We start from the raw sequence: 21,730 nt of genomic DNA on the forward strand, positions 1-21,730 counted from the left end.
CGTTATCGCATTTAAACAAATTTATTTTGCTATAAAATAGACAACCACTTCTGGTACGATTTTAAATTCACTTTAATGACGTCGGCAAGTTGTGCCATTCCATCATGTTAATACTCTCAGAAAAGCAAACAAAGAATACCAAAACGAAACTGTTTAATAAATGTAATAGAATACTAATGAATATGCGCGCGAAAATGAAAACATAATTATCGTCGAGTCAGGAATTCTTTTCACATGAATGACATTCTGAAATACGACACTCGATTCGAAATGAGATATCTGATTTGGTAAATACGTTATTAGTATTAGCTTTACCCTTAGATACGTTTTAAACAGTTGTATTCCATAATTATACATAAACTCACAACAAATACATGGTCTACCCTTACATTAGTTTAAAAAGTAGTGTGAATGGATAATATTGAAACTGAGTCAATACAATGTTTGGACGGACTCTATTCGTACTGTAACCAGCCCAATTGCGTTCATATTACCGATAATGACATCAATCCCGCAATTCATTTATTTTATTTACACCAATAGTTGATTACTGCGTTCAGGAATTGTTAACAAAAATTCTTCATTTCATTTAAGAAAACCTTTCAGTAATCCTGTCTTACCCAGTCCGTGAATAGAACGACCCGACTGTAACCGAAATCATGTTATCAAATGACATCACAATATTGATGTTTTGAATATAATTATTTTATACAAATCATGTTTAATTAACATACCAATTTAAGTTATTGCAATAAACATCATGTACACGCCACAGACACTCAAAAAAACCCACTACCATTTAGAAAACAACAGTTATTTCAATCTGAGATGATAACCGCAATTGCCGAAAGGCAGTTCATTTAAGGAATTGGAGTTGAGGTGTAAATAGTGCTGTTTTAATGCAGATCTAACTCAATACATAACCTACTTTGCTAAGTTGATATAACCTTCCAATCCTCATGTCGTCAGAAATGGGTAAGGAGATGATTAGAGCGTAATGTGTACTTTTATCATCGGGTCAGCACAATGATAATTCACAGCGCAGTATTTCAACTAGTTCACCTTTGTGAGACCTTTTTGACAAGGCTAGCTTGTCATTTGATAGCAATAAATACGCGATAAATGAGTTTAATTATCTCGACTTCAAACGCCTACTTAAATATTACCGCGTCATATAAAGCGAGCTTTTGTTAAGGGTAGACGCTTCCCACAACCATTAAAAATAATAAATGAGGTTGGCTTTAGTCAACGACGTATATTTGCGGTATTTTGAAACACGTTTCATTAATGTGTACGTGAAAATAATAATAAACAATAATCTATGCGTAAAATTCACTCAAAGAATGTACTACGATAAAAAGGTAGATGTTGAAAAGCACTACCTTCTATGATAGTTATAGTGAACGCGCTTATTTTATATGAAATATAATATCAACATGAACTAAATTCGCATCAAACTTATATTTTAACGTTTAAAATTTGAGACATTAAAATATGCTATTTTCTTGCGCATTTCGTACCATTTTTGCGGACGTTTTCTATCCCTCAAAAGTCCGTCTTATTGTTATGATGAAACAATGAGGAGGCAATGAGGAGGGATGAGGAGGAAATGAGGAGGTATGAGGAGGCAATGAGGAGGGATGAGGAGGCAATGAGGAGGTATGATGGGGTAGTGATGAAACAATGAGGAGGCAATGAGGAGGTATGAGAAGGCAATGTGGAGGTATGAGGAGGCAATGAGGAGGGATGAGGAGGCAATGAGGAGGTATGAGAAGGCAATGTGGAGGGATGAGGAGGCAATGAGGAAGGATGAGGAGGCAACATAACATCAGATATCGTTACTGTTTTAAAACTAATTCATCTTTGTATGCCCTTTGTGACACGATTAATATCGCGAAATCAAGGAATGTCTCTAGAATAAAAATGAAATTATCGCCTCTTCTTTAAGCCTCAACATGATTGTACTCTGATATTCACTTCAAGCTGCGTCATTCCATCGTGTTATAACATTCAAAAAAGGAAACCGAGAATATCATTACGAAATTATTAAATTAGAATAATTGAATACAAATGAGTATACGCGCGAAAACGAAATCATAAGTATCGTTGACTCATGAAAGCTTATCACGCGAATATCATTCTGAAATATCAAATACTCGATTCGAAATGAGACGTCTGATTAATGTATTATTAGTATTAACTTTAGCCTAAGATACGTTTTAAACAGCCGTATAATTATGTTCCTTTATTATACATAAACCCGGAAATAATACCCTTAGGTTAGTTTAAAACGGCTGTTTAGATTCCACTGTTATACATTGCATTTTCCTTCGTTAAACGGGAAACAATCGCTTATATTTTAACATAAACATTAATTTATAATAACTCGTTGAATACCTTTCAACCGAATCTGTTTTATCAATGAGTAAAGAAACTTAACACTGTTTAATGTTGAAAACCAAGGTAAACGTAACCGCAGAAAGTAGTATGAATAGATAACAAGAAAACTGGGTCAATACACATTTTACAAAGTATGACTAATACTCAAAATACTATCTCATATTCTTAAACCCTTTGCTATTGTATGACTTCGTACGAAAAAAGTATTGCATCATCGCCCTCGTTGCCCCTTAAAATAGTTTCTTCATAGCGCTTAAAACCTCTTTTGCAGTCTTCCTTTTTAGCGGTTACACCCAAAGCCTTCTCGATAGTATGTCAATTGCACACAGCAGATATCGAACGTCATCATTCTGCTCGGCTAGGTTAAACACCGACAAAAGATCTATATCTAACTGCTCACCGATGGGTCACAAAGGACAGGATATAGAAAAGCGTTTTCATTTCAAATACTTTTTAAAGTAGTTCATTTATGTGGGTGTAAACTAGAACGCGGTCATAGATCACCTTATTTCGACTCATATATTCACTGCCACTGTATACATGGTAACAGTTTTAAAAATGACGCAACTTTGTATGCCCTTTGTGACACGATGACATTGTAAAATCAAGGAATGCCTTTGATATTGTTTTTTTTTTCTAAATAAAATATAATCATAAACCTAAACTTTTGTTTATCTAAACGAATTGGAAAATAGTTGTCTGTGAGAACGTGTTTTAGAAATAACACTGAACATACACTCATGGGTTAAGTACACTTAGTTATAAACATTTTAAGTTTATATTGCGTTAATACATTTAACCGAGTTCATAAGCTATATGATCTAAGATAAGCGACTCTATCGCGCGTAAAGCGAAATCGGAGTATGCAGTTACCTCTCCTGGTATTACGCTCGTCACGTATGACAATATACATCCCCACCTCTAGGGTTAAGGTCGAGGTTAAGGACTCGAGTAAGGGTTAGCTCGACTACGTCACAGGTGGCTTTTAGCCCCCAGGTGACTTTTGGCCCCAAGTGGTTTTTGGCCCCAAGTGGTTTTTGGCCCCAAGTGGTTTTTGGCCCCAAGTGGTTTTTGGCCCCAGGTGGTTTCTACCCCCCCCCCCCCATTCCTACACTACTTATATTGTGTCCCATGACTTGATAAACAGCCCATAAAATGTCGTATTTTTTATTTTCATGATCAAAACTGATTTTACCCAACTGAGGCCACGGGCAACTATTTGAAATAATGTTGTGATCTGCATCATACTTTCAAGTCTCTGTGGGTTAAAGTCCTCGGACAAGGACGCCGACGACGAAGTGAACAACAACCCCAAAACAGACAAGATAATAATCATTCATTAACTGCTTTTAATGTCTGAATTCTTAACCGATGTGCCCATTACATTTGTGATTATGGGAATCTGAATGGTAAATTCAACACACTGCAAGTCTATAATAAATTGCAACATAAAAAAGATAAAATTATATTGCCGAAAGTTGGATAGTTTTTACAGGATGAGAATTTGTAGCTATATGTTTTCAGGTCTGCTAATGTGGCCGATTTGTAAGTTTATGCCGATGAATACATATGTACCAATAAAAATGTGTGGCTGTAAAAATGCATCATTGGCATCAAGATACTTATAATAAAGGTGTATAAGGACCAAACAGTTCAACCTAAACCTACACAGTGACACTGACACAGTCCTTAAAATTTACTGTCAGTATGCTTTTCATTTATTTGTCATTGTTTTGGGGTGCAAAAATGATTATTGTTTTTTTTGGTTAGAAAACCCAAATGGCCTTTAGGGGAGGTTATTTTGTCAGGTGGGTGACCTGGTGTCGTTGCCAGCTGTTCTTGTGAGAGAACATCCGGCCACACGTACTGCATGTGTAAGGCTTCTCTCCCGTATGTATGCGCATGTGAACAGTTAGACCATATTTGGACTGACAAACTAGGCCGCACAAAGAGCACTGGTATCTGCCTGAAAGATAAAATGAAAATAATACTCAAATTCTGCTATGGAACACATGTCTGTAGTCTATATTTAACGCGGATGGGTACAATCGCTTAATAATTGAGCGGAAACCAATTTTTCACCTCAAGGTCACCGCACCCTTGACCTTTAACCTTCTGAACCCAAAATCAATAGGGGTCATCTACAAACCAGCTATGAAGCGTCTGGGTGCAAGCGTTCTGTAGTTAATGAGCGGGAACCATTTTTCAGCTTAATGTCACCGCCCACATATCGTTTTTCACAAGGAGGTCACCATGACCTTTGACCATCTGATCTCACAATGGACATGCAATTTGTACTTATAGACTGGAGACAAACCAACTTTTGGCTGATTTCAAAATCACTAGCGGTCACAAACTGGCCATTACCAACTTACATACCAAGTATGAAGTTCTTGGACCTAAAGATTCTACAGTTATTTTGCTGAAACCGTTTGTTCACATATGGTCAGGGCGACTTGACCTTTGACCTACTGATCTCAATATCAATAGACCCCCCCCCACCTGTATAGTTGCAATGAAGATTATAAAATATATATGCAAAAGAAAGGGAGAAGAGGGAATTATGATAGGGCTTTTTTGACGAATTGATTCAGATAGAGTTCTGTGCAAATACTTTTGGACAAAAATTAAATTAATAAAACAATTTTAAGGATTTGCCTTTCAGATTTCTTTCGATATAAAGAGTGAAGATACAGCACGCCGTATTAAAAATCCTTATCCGTTTATTCTACGTAAAAGGAACACATTTGATTTCAAAAAGGCTGAACTATGTAAGGCCGTATAATGCAAGTTTGAGTTTACAAATTAAATCATTTGGAAGTTATGAGAATTATTTTGTAAAAGACTTTTCAACAAATTACAAATGTATATTTAATAGGCCGGTTAAACATCGTGATATCTACGAATGTTACCAAACCACTGTATCAAAATAGCGCACTATTTAATTGTTATCGATGACAACTTGCTTACGCATCACTCGTGAATTACTTGATAACGCTGATTCAATCGAATCATTCGTCATTTTTAGCAATTATGGGTAGAGAATTGGCAACTTAAAGAAGTGAAAAGCAGACTTAAAACAATATAAAACAAGCAAATTCGTTGAATTTATATTCACCGCCTGATTGGGCTAAGTCAAGGAATGGAAATCAATTGTTGATGAAATATATATATATATATACATGAGTTTGAGTTTGATTGCAACTGTTTGAAAAAAAAAATTATTGTATATAATGTAACATTTAGAATTGACCAAGAAACCTAGTTTATGACTCAATATGTTACCCAGTTCCAAACTAATCTAAGATTTCATCAAGGCAAACATTCTGATCAAGTTTCATGAAGATTGGTCCAGATATATTGCAAAAAATATAGCCCCTAGTGTCCACAAGTTTTTTTTAGATTTGCCCCAGTGACCTCATTTTTGACCCCACATGACCTACTAGTATCAAACTTTTCCAAGATTTCATTAAGGCATTCTGATTAAGTTTCATGGAAATTAGAGCAGATGTATTGCCTCTAGAGTGTTCCCAAAATTTCTATAAGATATGACCTAGTGACCTAGTTTTTGACCCATATGACACACTTTTAAAACGCAGTCGAAATTTAACTCAAAAGAACATTCCGACCATGTTTGAACTTAATCAGACCAATCACCACCATAAAATAGTTTCGGACAAGAGTTTTGAAAGATTTGACCTTGTGACCTAATTTTCGATCATATGTGACCCAGTTTGAAATAAGTCCAATATTTCATCAAGGAAAACATTCTGATCAAGTTTTATGAATATTTGACCATGTATAATGCCTCTAGTATGTTCCAAAGATTTTTCTAAGATTTGACCTACTGACCTTGTTTTTGACCCCATGTGGCCAACTTTTTTAAGTTGTCTATATTTCATCAAGGGGTACATCATGACCAATTTTGAACATAATTTGTCCAATCATTACCTTGATATCGTTTTGGACAAGATTTTTCTAAGATTTGACCTAGTGACCTAATTTTTGATCATATGTGACCCAGTTTTATTTACGACCAAGAGTTAATCCAGGAAAACATTCTGATTAAGTTTAATGAATATTTGACCATGTATGATGCCTCTAGTATGTTCCATAGATTTTTCTAAGATTGGACCTAGTGACCTAATTTTTGACCCCAAGTGACCCACTAAAAGTGGTCGAGATTTGATCAAGGGGAACATTCTGACCAATTTTGAACATTTTCTGATCAATGCCTACCAAGATATGGTACCGGACGGACGGAAGGACGGACGGACAACGCCAAAACAATACCCCCCTCCCGAAATCTTCAATTCGGCGGGGGATAATAATATCACATTTGTCATAACTACAAGGTAGTTTCGATTGTGCATTGTGGATCATCAAAAAGCAAAACAAGAGATGTTTGCCAATCATGATGCCCCCAAGAACGCCATGTTGTCAGGAATATTTGGCCATTTCAAAGAAAAAATATGCATCAACCGAAAACCAAGCTGATTTGATATTATGACCTTAAAATCAATAGGGGTCATTTACTGTCCAGCCCAACCTCAACACAATTAAGGATCGTCGCTGCAGGGTTCAAAGTCATTAAGCACCTTTTGACCTAATGACCCCTAATCAATATTGGTCAATTACTGGTCACACCCAACATCAATGCCAAGTTTGAGGACCAAAGGTCTTTTCATTGTCTAGTTATATCTCGGATAAGCTTTTCACATTCAATGTTACTGTGAACTATTCAAGATTTCTGTGACCTTGACCTCTTTTACCTGTTGACTGCAAAATTAATAGGGGTCATATGTTGGTCACATCCACAACCTTCAAATCAAGTTTGTGGGGCCATGGGTGCAGGTATTGTCAAGTTTTCACTCGGACAAACTTTTCGCATTCAAGGTCATTGTGTTCTTGACCTACGGACCTGATGACCTCAAAATCAATAGCGGTCTGGCCAATCCTTCATGTATGTTTTGAGGGCCATGGGTTCAGGCATTGTCAAGTTATCACTGGGACAAGCTTTCCGGTCATTCAAGGTAACTGTGACCTTGACTTCAAAATCAATACGAGTCATCTACTAATCTGGCAAAACCTTCATGTCAAGTTTGAGGGCCATGGGTGCAGGCTTTGTCAAGTTATCAATCGGACAAGTGTAACAGGATGTTATATATTCATCAGCTCATGTTCATTTATCATCATTGCCTACGTGCGTTTAGATTGCGCGTACATTATTACAATGCGTGTGTGATAGTGGTCAGTGTGTACACATGATAGTGGTCAAGCAACTTTCAATTGGTTAACTATTATTAGAATTGAATTATGCACAAAATCACCTGTAACATTCCCGCCATTCTATCTCTCAGGCATTCCTGTCCTTGCAGTCGTTCGATTGGATTGAAAAGAAGAAACCTTTCATCTCTATTAGTCTTATGTATTGTTGCAAAACAATACTTTTTACACCGCTGGTATGTTTCATTTATTTACTTTGCTATATTTGATTTCATTTGTATTTACAAGGTACTGTGTATTCTTATTACTTTATGTTAGTATTAATTTATGTATTTTGATATGTTGTCTGGAATATATCTTCAGACATTGTATCATGTTTTCCAGGCTTTTTCTCCTGGTGATTGCAAATAAAAGTATTAGACCCGGACTGACACCTGTCGTACTTATCCCTGGTTACACAAACATTCAAGGTCACTGTGACCTTGACCTCAAAATCAATTTGGGTCATCTACTGGTCAGGCCTTACCTTCATGAAAAGTTTGAGGGACATGGTGCAGGCATTGAGTTATCACTCCGACAACCTTTTCCGTTTGAAGATCACTGTGACCTTAATCTTTGACTTCAAAATCAATAGGGTTCATCTACTGTTCATGCCCAACCTGCGAATCAAGTTTGAGGACCATAGGTCCAGGCATTGTCGAGTTCTCAACTGGACAAGCTTTGGTCTACCAACTAACTGACCGACTGACAGAAACACATGCACAAAGCAATATACAATGTACCCCCTCTTATTGAAAGAGGGGCATAAAAATGTAACAAAATTGAAATTATTATTACAATTATCTGGTTGATATGATCCTTTGAAATTATAGATGAAATTGTCACATCAGTATCCTAAGTATTATAGCGTTCATATCAGCATAGTAGTCTTTGCCTTAAAGACTTTTTAAATACAAAACAGATTTTATTATAGAGTTTATATTCAGACATACCAAAATCACCAATATTAAACTGTTTAGAATACACATTAGAACCCACAATAGATTCCTAGCAACGTATGTGGTGGTTGTTTAAGGTAAACACCAAGTTTAAAGACTGTAGGTCCAAGCAGAGTCTTTAGGTTAATCGGACAAGGTGTTTCTGTTCAAAGTCATTGTGGAGAAACACAAATTCAACTCAAAATCAATTAGGGTCATCCACAGGTCATGACCAACCTCCTTACCTAATTTTAGGATTAGAGGCTTTTGTTAACTCTAGCTATCAATCGGACTAGCTTTTTGAGCTCAATGTCAACGACACCGTGACCCTTGGCCTACCAATCTCAAAAAAATAATAGGGGACATCTGCTGGCCATGAACAAATTTCCCTACCAAGTTTGAAGAACGTAGGCCTAATCATACTCTAGTTATCAATTGGACAAGCTCTTGGTGTCCAAGGTCAATGACCTTTGAGCCAATACGCTCAAAATCAACAGAGGTCATCTGCTTGTCATGATCAACCTCCCTTCCGAATTTGAGAACCGTAGGACCAAGCATACTCTAGTTATCATTTTGTGTCCAAGGTAACTACGTGACCTATATGACTTAGTGACCTCCAAATCAACAGGGTCATCTAATGATCATGTCAACCTCTCTACCAAATTTGAGGAACGTAGGACCAAGCATATTCTAGTAATCAATTGCACAAGTCTTTCACTGTGACCAATACCTTTACATGTATATGTAATTAACAACCTTAACTATGTTTTAAAGGTTCTTTTGTACTTGTTTTTCTTTTATGAACTTGGTGTTCACACATATTTTTGAGCCAATGACAATCGAGCATTTATACCCAATTTACTTTAGCTCCATATCATGAAGAGCAGATCTGACATTGAATACAAACATTGATTTATCTTATTTTCGTAGAGAGTACAGTGTCGTCTATTTTCTATAGTTCGCTATTCCCTCTGCACATGCACGGAGTAACTATGATTGACAGCTAAGGGTGCCGTTGTTCAGTACTGAAAAGTGTGTTTTATGGTGTTATTCGTTCTCATGCACAAAAAGATCAGAAAAGAGCAAATTCGCATCATTATGGATGATAAAATTATAACGGTTTTATACAAACGTACAGAGGTAATAATAACAAGAGATGTTTGTCAAACATTATGCCCCCCCTGAGCGCCATGTTGTCAGGATTATATGGACAATTGAATGAAATATGCATGGATCGAAATGACAGCTGATTTGTTGCCGTTAAGGCAGTTTTAAGATTATGACCATTAAAGTGTGAGGATAGAGTGTGTTATGACCATGACCTTTGACTCTATGAACTCAAAATCCAGAGTCATCAGCAGGTCACCAGTAACCTAAATGTCAAGTTCGAGGGCCATGGGTGCAGGCATTGTCAAGTTATCACACATACAAGTTTTTTTCGTTCAAGGTCACTGTGACCTTGACCTTTGACCCATTGACCCCTTAAATCATAAGGGGTCATCTACAAGTCAGATGCAACTCTGAAGGCCATGGGTTTGAAGGCCATGGGTTCTGGCATTGTTGAGTTATCACTCGGACAATCTTTTACCATTCAAGATCACTGTGACCTTGACCTTTGGCTCTATGAATCCTAAAATCAATAAGGGTGATCTACTGATCAGGCTTAACATCCATGTCAAGTTTAATGATCATAGGTTCAGGCATTGTTGAGATATCAGTGGGAGAAGATTTGTTAACTTTTTTGCGTTAAAGGTTACTGTGACATTGACCTTGGCCTGATGACCCCCAAATACGATAGGGGTCATCTACTGGGCAGGTTCATGTCAAGTTTGATGACCATAGGTCCAGGAATTGTCGAGGTCGCTTTCAAGGTCACTGTGACCTTGACCTTTGACCCCTAAAATCAATAGGGGTCATCTACTGGTCAGGCCCAACCTCAATGTCAAGTTTGAGGGCCATGGGTGCAGGCATTGTTGAGTTATCACTCGGAAAACCTTTTATCATTCAAGGTCACCGTGACCTTGACCTTTGGCCCAATGACCCCTAAAATCAATAGGGACCATCTTCTGGCCAGGCCCAACCTCCAAGTCAAGTTTGAGGGCCATGGGTGCAGGCATTGTCGAGTTATCACTCGGATAACCTTTTACCATTTCAGGTCACTGTGACCTTGACCTTTAGCCCAATGACCCCTCAAATCAATCGGGACCATCTTCTGGCCAGGCCCAACCTCCAAGTCAAGTTTGAGGGCCATGGGTGCAGGCATTGTCGAGTTATCACTCGGACAACCTTTTAACATTCCAGGTCACTGTGACCTTGACCTTTGGCCAAATGACCCCCAAAAAACCATAGGGGTCATCTCCTGGTCAGGCCAATTCTCCAAGTCAAGTTTGAGGGCCATGGGTGCAGGCATTGTTGAGTTATCACTCGGACAACCTTTTACCCTTCAAGGTGACTGTGACCTTGACCTTTGGCCCGATGACCCCCAAAAACAAAAGGGGTCATGTCCTGGTCAGGCCCAATTCCAAGTCAAGTTTGAGGGCCATGGGTGCAGGCATTGTCAAGTTATCACAAGGAAAACCTTTAACCATTCAAGGTGACTGTGACCTTGACCTTTGGCCCGATGACCCCCAAAAACAATAGGGGTCTTCACTGGTCTGGCCCAACCTCCAATTCAAATATGAGGGCCATGGGTGCAGGCATTGTCGCATTATCACTCGGACAACCTTTTACCATTTAAGGTGACTGTGACCTTGACCTTTGGCCCGATGACCCCCCAAAACAATAGGGTTCATCTACTGGTCAGGCCCAACCTCCAATTCAATTATGAGGGCCATGGGTGCCGGCATTGTTGAATTATCACTCGGACAACCTTTTACCATTCAAGGTCACTGTGAACTTGACCTTTGACCCGATGAGCCCCAAAAACAATAGGGGTCAGCTTCTGGTCAGGCCCAACCTCTAAGTCAAGTTTGAGGGCCATGGGTGCAGGCATTGTCAAGTTATCACTCGGACGACCTTTTACAATTCAAGGTCACTGTGACCTTGACCTTTGGCCTGATGACCCCCCAAAACAATAGGGGTCATATACTGGTCAGGCCCAACCTCCATGTCAAGTTTGAGGGCCATGGGTGCAGGCATTGTTGAGTTATCACTCGGACAAGCTTTAAAATTATTTTACAATTAAAGGTCACTGTGACCTTGACCTTTGACCCGATGACCCCCAAAATCAATAGGGGTCATCTACTGATCAGGCTCAACCTTCATGTGAAGTTTGATGACCATACGTCCAGGAATTGTTGAGTTATCACTCGGACAAGCTTTGGTCTACCGACGGACCGACCGACCGACCGACCGACCGACATACCGACATGCCTGTGCAAAGCAATATACCCCTCTTCTTCGAAGGGGGGCATAATAATAATCCAAATATCTACATTTTCTTTATTTTTAACGAAAAGTATCCTAAAAGTTTATTTTTCAGTGCTTTTCCTTTTTTGTTCAACCAATTGATTTTATTTGTTTTTATAAAATATTTACAAAGCCAAGATAATGTACAAGGAGTTATTTCCTTGCAGTTTTCCTATGCCTGGGCCCCTGCCATTCTGCTTCTTTCTTTCATTTACCTTGGTGCTATATTATGTTTCCTGAAATTCATAGTTCAACTTACTGTTACATTATCAAAGTCACATTTTTTTCAAAATTATTCCTTACCAAGTTTTGCAAGACATGTTTTTACATTTTACTGACCGTTCCAAGGCGGTAACTTACAATCCTTGATAAACACACCTATTTTTATATAGTATATATGCACTGTGTTGTTTGTGGAGTTCTGGGCTGTTAATTGTTCCATTTTTCTTGTTTGTGATTTTTTGTTTATGGGTTCTATGTCTTTGGCATTTACCCTGTGCCATTCAACGGGGTTTATGTTTAAACTTTTGGCTACTGAGCTTGTTTCTGTTGTTTTCCATATAAATAATGTAATTTATAAGCTCTACTATTAAACGGTTCGTTTAATAAAGAGGCTTTACTACACGTCAAGGCGTCGGCGTCCGGTTAAAGTGGCTATTTCACTTATAGGCTCAATACCCTTTACCGTTTAAAAGTTAACCAAAATATTGTAAATCACATTGTTAACTTTAACAAAGTTCTGAACATTCAGTCCATGGTGTTACATGATAGCTTTATCATCTAAGGGTTACCTGCCCTAGTGAGTTAAATACCTAGGCACAGCCACATGCTTATCAGTTCTAGTTAGATATCGTACAATAAATAGTTAGCAATAAATAGTTAGAGCACATTTAGTGTCGTTCTTATATTTATATGTATTCCTCCGTAACATAACATGGTGTCATAAGTCAGGAAACATAAATAATAATTCTGGACAAAAGTGGAATGTTATTTATTGACAATTAAATTAAATAATAATTCTAAACAAAAGTGCAATGTTATTTAGTGAGCATTGAATGGATAATAATTCTGGACAAAAGTTGAATGTTATTCAACGGTAACGTGATTTATAAACAAAATAAATCATGAATCTTCAAGGAATACCAGCTCCAACAATAGAACTCAACAAATATTACGGAGGAATGGCGAAAGTTCACCGAACACTACATTGATCTTCAAAGGACCATTGAAAGACCAAGGGGAAAATGTGCATGTTACAATGTTATTATTGTATATGGATGCAAAAGGCAGAGACGTGTTTAGGGCAACTACCATGAATGATGATGACAGGACAAAACCAGATGTAATATTCACAAAAATAAGAGATCATCTAGCTCCCAAAATAAATCCAGTTTTTGCTAGATTTCAATTTAATAATATCACACAAGGAGAGAAATCCATCGAACAATTCATAACAGTGGTCAAAACAAAGCAGATGAATGTGAATTTGGTGACAAGAAAGATGCAATGATTAGAGATAGGATTGTATTTGGTGTTTCTAACTATAAAACTCGTGAGAAAATGTTGCAAGAAGGTTCACGTCTGACCATGGACAAGGCAATTACTACTTGTCAAAAGCATGAGTATGCCAAGGAACAGTTAAAATCATTCAACAAAGACATGGGCGCACCGGTACATGCAGTGACACGACCGTACAACAGAAGCCAAGGCGCAAGGTCAATACCGTCTGGATCGTCTACGATGAAGGGACCAGCCAAGCAGAAAACAAGGACGCAGCCGACATGGGGAGGTCCACGTTGTAGTCGTTGTGGCAGCAACCACACCGCAAAACAGAGATGTCCGGCACAGGGGACACAATGTAACATTTGCAAAAAATGGAACCACTGGGCTTCATGCTGCAAGTCTAAGAAAGTGAGCGAAGTTCAAGTGGAGACCGAGATGTCAGAATTATTCATTGACAGTGTGGATTTAGTTAAGACAGAACACTCAAATGGTCAGGCGTTTCCTGGTATGCTTATTGGAAATCACAAGATACCACTTAAAATGAAGTGCGACACAGGCAGTCAGGTAAATATTTTACCATTATCAGCATTTCAGGGTTTATGAGTTAAGGCACCATTAGCAAAGTCTAAATCACAATTGACCGTGTACAATGGCAATGTTCTCAAATGTAGGGGTACAATAAAGTTAACATGTGTTAGTGTTATGTCAGGTCAGTGAAAAGATGTGGTGTTTCATGTAGTAGATACAAAATCTCCTCCTTTACTCGGTTGTGATACTTGCATAGAGTTCAACTTGATGCAGCTAGCCCACAATTTAGGGGAACAAGCATCAGCAAATGAGTCCGAGCCCTTCCTAACAAAAGAGTCTGTTTTGAAGAACTATGACCAAGCCTTTGAAGGGTTAGGGTTGCTTCCTGTGGAATGTAATATTCATGTTGACGGAAACGTTACTCCTGTTGTCCACCCACCCCGTCGTATACCTGTTGCATTGCAAGATAAGGTCAAAACTGAACTGCTACGCATGGAAAAGCTAGGGGTCATTGCAAAAGTGTTACAGCCTACAGAATGGTGTAATAACTTGGTGGTTACTGAGAAGGTGAGCGGTGAGATTCGATTATGTTTGGATCCTCGTTCATTGAATAGTGCAATCAAAAGATCGCCTTACCCTCTCGAAACACTCGATGATGCTTTGCCTCAGCTTGCGAATGTTTTACAGCAAGCTAGACTTGACTTCAGCATATTGGTCAATCAAACTTTCCGAAGAATCGTCATATTTGACTACTTTCATTGCCCTTTAGGTACATTTAGGTACGTAAGATGTCCTTACGGATAGAATATTTCGGGAGATTTCCTAGTGCGTGCCCTCGAGGACGTATTACAGGGCCTTGAAGGTGTTGTGACCATTGTTGATGGCATTTGCATATATGGGTCAACAAGGCAAAGTCATGACAAGAATTTAAGAGCTGCCATTGATAGAGCTCTTGAAAAGGGAATTATGTTTAATCCTAAGAAAATTGAAGTTGGGGTCACGGAGATCTCATACTTTGGTCATGTTCTTACATCAGAAGGCTTGAAGGCCGATCCCTTGAAAATTGAGGCAATTAAGAACATGAGGCCACCCACATGCAAGGCTGAACTACAAACATTTCTTGGCATGGTTAATTACCTCTCAAGGTTTATACCCAACCTATCAGATATCTCAGCCCCATCAAGAGAATTACTAAACAAAGACGTAGGTTTTATCTGGGGTAAATCACAGAGCCAGTCATTTGATAAAATGAAGGAACTCATTTGTAATGACACGGTCTTGGCCTATTATGACCCAAAGAAGCCATTAGTGCTACAATGCGATGCTTCTAGTCATGGCATGGGAGCTGTTTTGTTTCAAGATTAGCGTCCTATTGCGTATGCCTGACGTAGTTTGACACAATCACAAAAGAACATGAGTCAAATTGAAAAAGAAATGTTGTCAATTGTGTTTGGTTGCAAGAAATTTCATCAGTATTATAATGCACGTGACATAACAGTGGAAAATGACCATTTGCCCTTGCAGTCAGTATTTTGAAAGCCAATGCACACAATTCCAATGCGTTTGCAACGCATGGTTTTGCAATTGAGTTCTTTTAGTTTTGAGTTCAAATACGTATCAGGAAAGAAAATTCCACTAGCAGATACTCTGAGTAGACACGCAGTCAAAGAAACTTGCCCCGATCTTACTCAGGGAATAGAGGCACATGTGTGTTTGGTGGTTACATCATTGCCAATATCAGACAGGAAACTTGAGGAAGTTAGGTCACAATCTGAAAGGGATGAGCAGCTGTGCAAATTAAGGGAAACCATAAACATGGGTTGGTCATTGCATAAGAAAGACTATCATTTCAGCATTCAGACATTTTGGGCCTATAGAGATGAATTATCCGTAACAAATGGATTGGTCATGAAAGGTGAAAAACTTGTTATTTCTAGGGTTCTTAGGTCACAGATGTTAGAGAAACTCCATCAAATACACCTGGGAATTGAAAAATGCTTATCCAGAGCAAGGTCAGTTATGTTTTGGCCGGGTATTTCTACTGACATCAAAGAATTGGTTAGTCAGTTTGAAATTTGTTTAGAACATACAGCCTCAAATCAGAAAGAGCCATTAATTAGCTCTGAGGTACCAGAATATCCGTTTCAAATGGCAGGGTTTGATTTGTTTTCACTGGATGAAAAGAACTATCTGGTGATGTCAGATTACTATTCTAGGTATCCAAAGCTGTCAAACATGAAAAGTTCCACCGTCATTAGCCACATGAAAGACATCATGTCACAATGGGGTATTTGTCAGAAAATAGTGACTGATGGGGTTCCATGTTTTGCTAGCCAGGAATTTGACAATGTTTGCAGAGTCATAGGACTTTGTAGATGTAAAATGCAGTGCTTATCATAATCAGACAAATGGTTTGGCTGAGGCCATGGTCAAGGTCTCAAAACGAATTTTGATAAAGGCAAAACAGAACAAAACTGATCCCAGATTAGGTTTTCTTGAATATAGGACCACACCTCTCTCAGACATTGGATTCAGGCCAGCGCAGTTGTTAATGGGTAGGCAATTACGTTCCATTTTGCCAACTGTCCAGGAAAATTTGATTCCCAAAGTACCTCCACCTAATAAGGTCAAAAACAAAATTTCTGAGAGTAAGTCAAGATCAAAGCATTATCATGACAAAAATGCTAGAGTGCAACAACCTTTAAAAGTAGGTGACACAGCTAGGATTCAGCGTTTTAATAAAACCTGGAGTCCAGCTACTGTGATTGATCAACATAATGAACGATCATATGTGGTCGAAACTGATAACGGTCAAATTTACCGCAGGAATAGGAGAGATTTAATGAGATCAAAGGAAATTCGTAGTAGTTCTAATGTAGCATTAATTACTGATTCTGTATTGCCAGGTAATGAAGACCAGTGCGATTCAGGCTTAGATAGAGCATTGTCCAACCAAGAAATGCCAGCAAGCAGCCCACCTACAAAAGTTGAAAATAATGAGCCACATTATGTAACACGCTCCGGGAGAGTTGTTAAGCCACCAGTGGTTTTGGAGGGTACATGCAACAAAGCCAAGACACGAGTGTACACGGACTTTTGAAAGAGGTATTTCCCGTCTAATTACAATGGAAAACAGTATGACTCGACTTATGCCATTAGAGAATGATATCACTAACCTGAAATCCAAATTTGAAGTCGTCCTGGATGTGAACAAATCACTCTCATCAAGGATATCAGAAGTAGAACAATTCTGCCAAACATTTAGTGACATTGCTGATGACTATTTATCAAATAAAAGAAATATCCAAGAACAAATATCAAAACTTAACACATATAACAAGGAAATGGATTCAAAACTTAACACTTATTTCCAACAAAACGCAGACTTAAAATCATTTACAATGTAGATTCATGGAGAACGACCTGATTGTTTTTGGTGTAGATGAGGCCCAGCAAGGTTCTAATGGACCAAATTTTCCTAGAGAAAATACGGAAGAAGTCCTTCGGGTAGTGCTTCATCAAGAACTAGCTGAACGTCACGAAGTTTCTAGCCAATGTAGCGTCGACGTAACGAATATTAAATTTACTAAAGTGCACCGCATTGGTAGACCAAATCAACCCTTTTCAAATGGACGCCCCAGACCCATCATTGCCTCATTCGAATCATTTCCACAGCGCGAGGTAGTACGACGAGCCGGGCTAATACTAAATAAGACCCAAAGACGTTACAAAATATATGAGCATTTCCCACGCGAAGTGGAAGAAATCAGGAAAACACTGTACCCGATTGTAAGGGAGTATCTTGATTCTGGGAACAAGGTGTCATTAGTGCGAGATAAGCTTTATGTGAACGGTTCTCTATATGACCCAACTACGAAGTCATTCAGCCGCCCTGGGAACCAATTTGATGGCACCAGACCACCCACGTCTGAGGCTCACCACAACGGAACGTCCCGGCAACTGTTCACGGAGTGGAATCAAGGCGGATATCACCAAAGCCAGCACCGCCCCCCTGTACCCCATCCGTCAATGGCTTCTCCCCCTAGACAACCACACAGGCAGCACTCTAACCATATACCGATGGGAGGCCCCCCACCGACGTTCCGTTACAGCAACACGGTGCCCCGACGACCGGACGTTAGACCAAGGCCGCCAATCCCACCGAACTACTTCTAGGAACAAACACAATCCCAAACCCACCATCCATGTGACAACCGAGCAGGGTTTGAAACTCCGAATCGCTTTGCAGCGGTTGTCGCTGATACCCCTAATCGAACCATACTGACTGACAGTAAACGTAGGGCTGTGTCACCCCTCGAGCTTGAAACCGCCCCAAAACGCATCGATGACGCTGGCTCCCCTACACTCCCGACAGTGACCGAAGAGATCACCGACGTGGACCACAGTGCCGCCATCGAACTGGTTGTCGACCCCCCCCCCCCCCGCCGAACCTCAACCCGCTGTAGACGGTCTCCGAAACTAGGACAGGCAAAGAGAGTCATTGTTGATCTATGACCCCTTAAGTAGCAACACCGATCTTGTGTATAATTGGCCTTATTCAAACACTGATGATTTATATAACCATTGTAAAGCCTATATAGCTGTAGGGGATTATTTTCTTGCACGCAATTCATACCCTAACAATTCTGAATGTATTCCACTTACTAGCGATACCGAAAATCAAAATAGTTTTGAAATTGCATCCGATTATTACGAACAAAATCAGGTTGATTCAAAATTGTATCAACTCAAAATCAGATGTTGTTGAAAATGAATATTGCTATGAATATGATACTTTTGATCGTGTAAGTTATTGTGCTAATGCTGACGAATTATATGTTAATTCATATAACGTGAATTTTTTAGTTGATTGGTACTTGCGTAATAATTGTTTATCTTATATAATGGTGGATAACCTGCCTAGCGATGTATATGTCAATCGCTACAATTTGAATTTTCTAGTTGATGCTTACATGAATAATGATTGTTTGTATTATGAAAATGAAAATACTAGTTGTTTAAGTAGCGAACTGGGTGTTAATCGATATCAATATAATACGATTTTTCTAGTCGACTATAACATGTATAAAAACCGTACGTTGCATGAAACTGAAAATCTTTCAACAAATAGGTTACCGTTTGATAAAAGTGCTAACAATTACAGTGCTTCGTCAGAATATTTAAGTGTTGATGAAAATATAGATATAAATAGCGTACATGTAAACACCACTATTAGAAATTTACATGTTCTGTCTCTAATTGTATGCGGTTTTAAATCCAAGCTGCATTGCCCCGAATTCATTGATTTAGTAAACCAATATGACATTATTGGGCTCCAAGAAATGCACATTGATGATTTTGATTTCATAGAAATGAAAGGGTACGATATATTCACTAAAAATAGAAAATCTACTGTTACTAATTCGCGCAAGTCAGACGGTATTGCGCTTTTAGTTAAAAGTAATATATCTAAATATATAACGATTATAAACACTGATAGTAAGTTAGTAATATGGTTCTCCATAAGTAAAGAACTAGTAAAGACAGATACAGATATTTTATGCGGTGTAGTATATTTAGCACCTGAAAATTCGTTATATTCAATAGAGGACCCTTTTTCAAATTTACAGAGCGATCTTGAGACGCTTTCTCACCAATACAAGTATACTTGCTTGTTCGGAGATTTTAATGCCAGAACTAAGTGTTTTGATGATTTAACTTTTGTAGATAAAGAATTTGCTGAAAGGCAACATTTTGAAGCAGTTTACGATGAGCTTCTATGTGAACTAAGTAAGTTTGAAAACTCTGAAAATGTATTTATTAAACGCAATAATAGTGACAAATCCAGTAATAATTATGGAAGTAGGCTTATCGAATTCCTTCAGCTAAATAATCTTTATATTTTGAATGGACGAACACATGGTGATATGACAGGAACCCCCTCCTGTAAAGGCGTTAGTACAGTTGATTATTTTATATGTACATCAAGCTTATTTAAGTATATAAACTGTCTTAAAATAAATGCTTTTTGCCCAATTTTATCCGATGCACACAACTCTGTCAGTTTGACATACAACTTCGAAATGCAGGATAACATGCAAAACATTTTCAACAAGGGAGATAAACTGATCTTATGGAATAATGCAAAAAGTAATAGATTCATTGAAAGTATTGATCAACAAAAAGTATCGTCTATCCACGAACGTCTCAAAACATGCTCCGAAACAAATATCTTTACTCAAGAAATAGCAGATAACATTGTCGACTCATTAAATAATGTATTCAAAAATTCGTGCGAAAGTGCATTTGGTCTTACAAATTCCAGTAAATGTACTAAATTGAAAGATCATGAACATAATATCTTGCCAAAATTGTTCGGAACAAAATGTAAACAAGCACGGAGAGACTTTCACCGGGCTAAAAATATGTACAAACATCGTAAAAATATACAGAATAAGGAAAATCTAAAATGTAAAAGCAAATTATATAAATCAACGATGAATAAATTCAAAAATAAAGATAAAAACAAAAATATTAATAACTTACGAAACTTAAAAATCAAAGACCCGCGTAAATACTGGAAGTGCTTAAGTAATAAAAAAATAAGTAAAAATGAAGCTAGCTTAGACGATTTGCACAATATCTTTAGAGAAGTACAATAAATAATCGCCTCGATAAATACGTTGAATCCAATAACCTTATTGATGGCAGTCAAGCTGGTTTCAGAAAAGGATATTGAACAACGGACAACATGTTTATACTTAACCATTTAATACAGTATTTGAATAACCGAAAAAAGAAACTACTTTGTGCATTTATAGACTTAAAGCAAGCATTTGACACTGTATGGCGATCAGGCCTATGGCAAAAACTAATTAAGACAAATATCAATGGAAAATGTCTGCAACTTATACAGAACATATATAACAACATAAAATCGTGTGTTACGAAAGATTCAGAATATTCAAACTTCTTTCCAAGTAATATTGGCGTCCGCCAAGGCGAAAATCTATCCCCGCTCCTTTTTTCGCTGTTTTTAAATGATGTGCACTCCTATTTTACCCAAAATATAATGAATGACGGTGTTGATATTCAAGATCCTGCTCATAATGACAATATGCATACGTTCCTTAAATTATTTATTTTATTATACGCTGATGACACAATTATCATGTCAGAGACAGAAATAGGACTACAAAATGCTATTAACACATATTCCAATTACTGTGATCTATGGAAACTAACAGTCAACACCACAAAATCAAATATAGTTGTTTTTGGTAAAGGTCGACAACGGCCCTATGATTTTAAATTCAAAAATAACAACTAAGAAGTAGTAAACGAATACAAGTATCTCGGAATTTATTTTAGTAGAACCGGCTCATTTGCTAGCTGCAAAAAAACATATAGCTTCTCAGGCAACACGTGCAGTGTATAGTCTAATAAGAAACTCAAATCGCCTATCATTACCTGTTGACCTACGTATAGAACTCTTTGATAAAACAATAAACCTATTTTGTTTTATGGTGCAGAAATTTGGGGATTTGGTAACAATAGCATACTGGAAAGGGTCCAACTTAAATACTTGAAATATGTTCTCAAAATAAAACGATCAACACCAAACTACATGGTCTATGGCGAAACAGGCATGAAACCTTTATCAATCGATATAGAAGAAATAAATATAG

At 38.0% G+C, this 21,730-nt stretch overlaps 1 protein-coding gene across 1 annotated transcript in view; it reads right to left on the reverse strand.

The window, feature by feature from the left end:
* Positions 1-4,181: 4,181 nt before the first annotated feature.
* The window catches only part of LOC128205975 (zinc finger protein with KRAB and SCAN domains 7-like), a 119,882-nt gene continuing 102,333 nt past the window's right edge, over positions 4,182-21,730 (reverse strand). The window contains exon 5 of the mRNA XM_052908097.1: positions 4,182-4,366. Within this exon, the coding sequence (XP_052764057.1) occupies positions 4,197-4,366 (170 nt within the window). The 3' untranslated portion in view covers positions 4,182-4,196. The remainder of the gene's footprint in view (positions 4,367-21,730) is intronic.

This window comes from Mya arenaria, chromosome 10 (genome assembly GCF_026914265.1).
Source record: "Mya arenaria isolate MELC-2E11 chromosome 10, ASM2691426v1".
Classification (NCBI taxonomy): Eukaryota; Metazoa; Mollusca; class Bivalvia; order Myida; family Myidae; genus Mya; species Mya arenaria.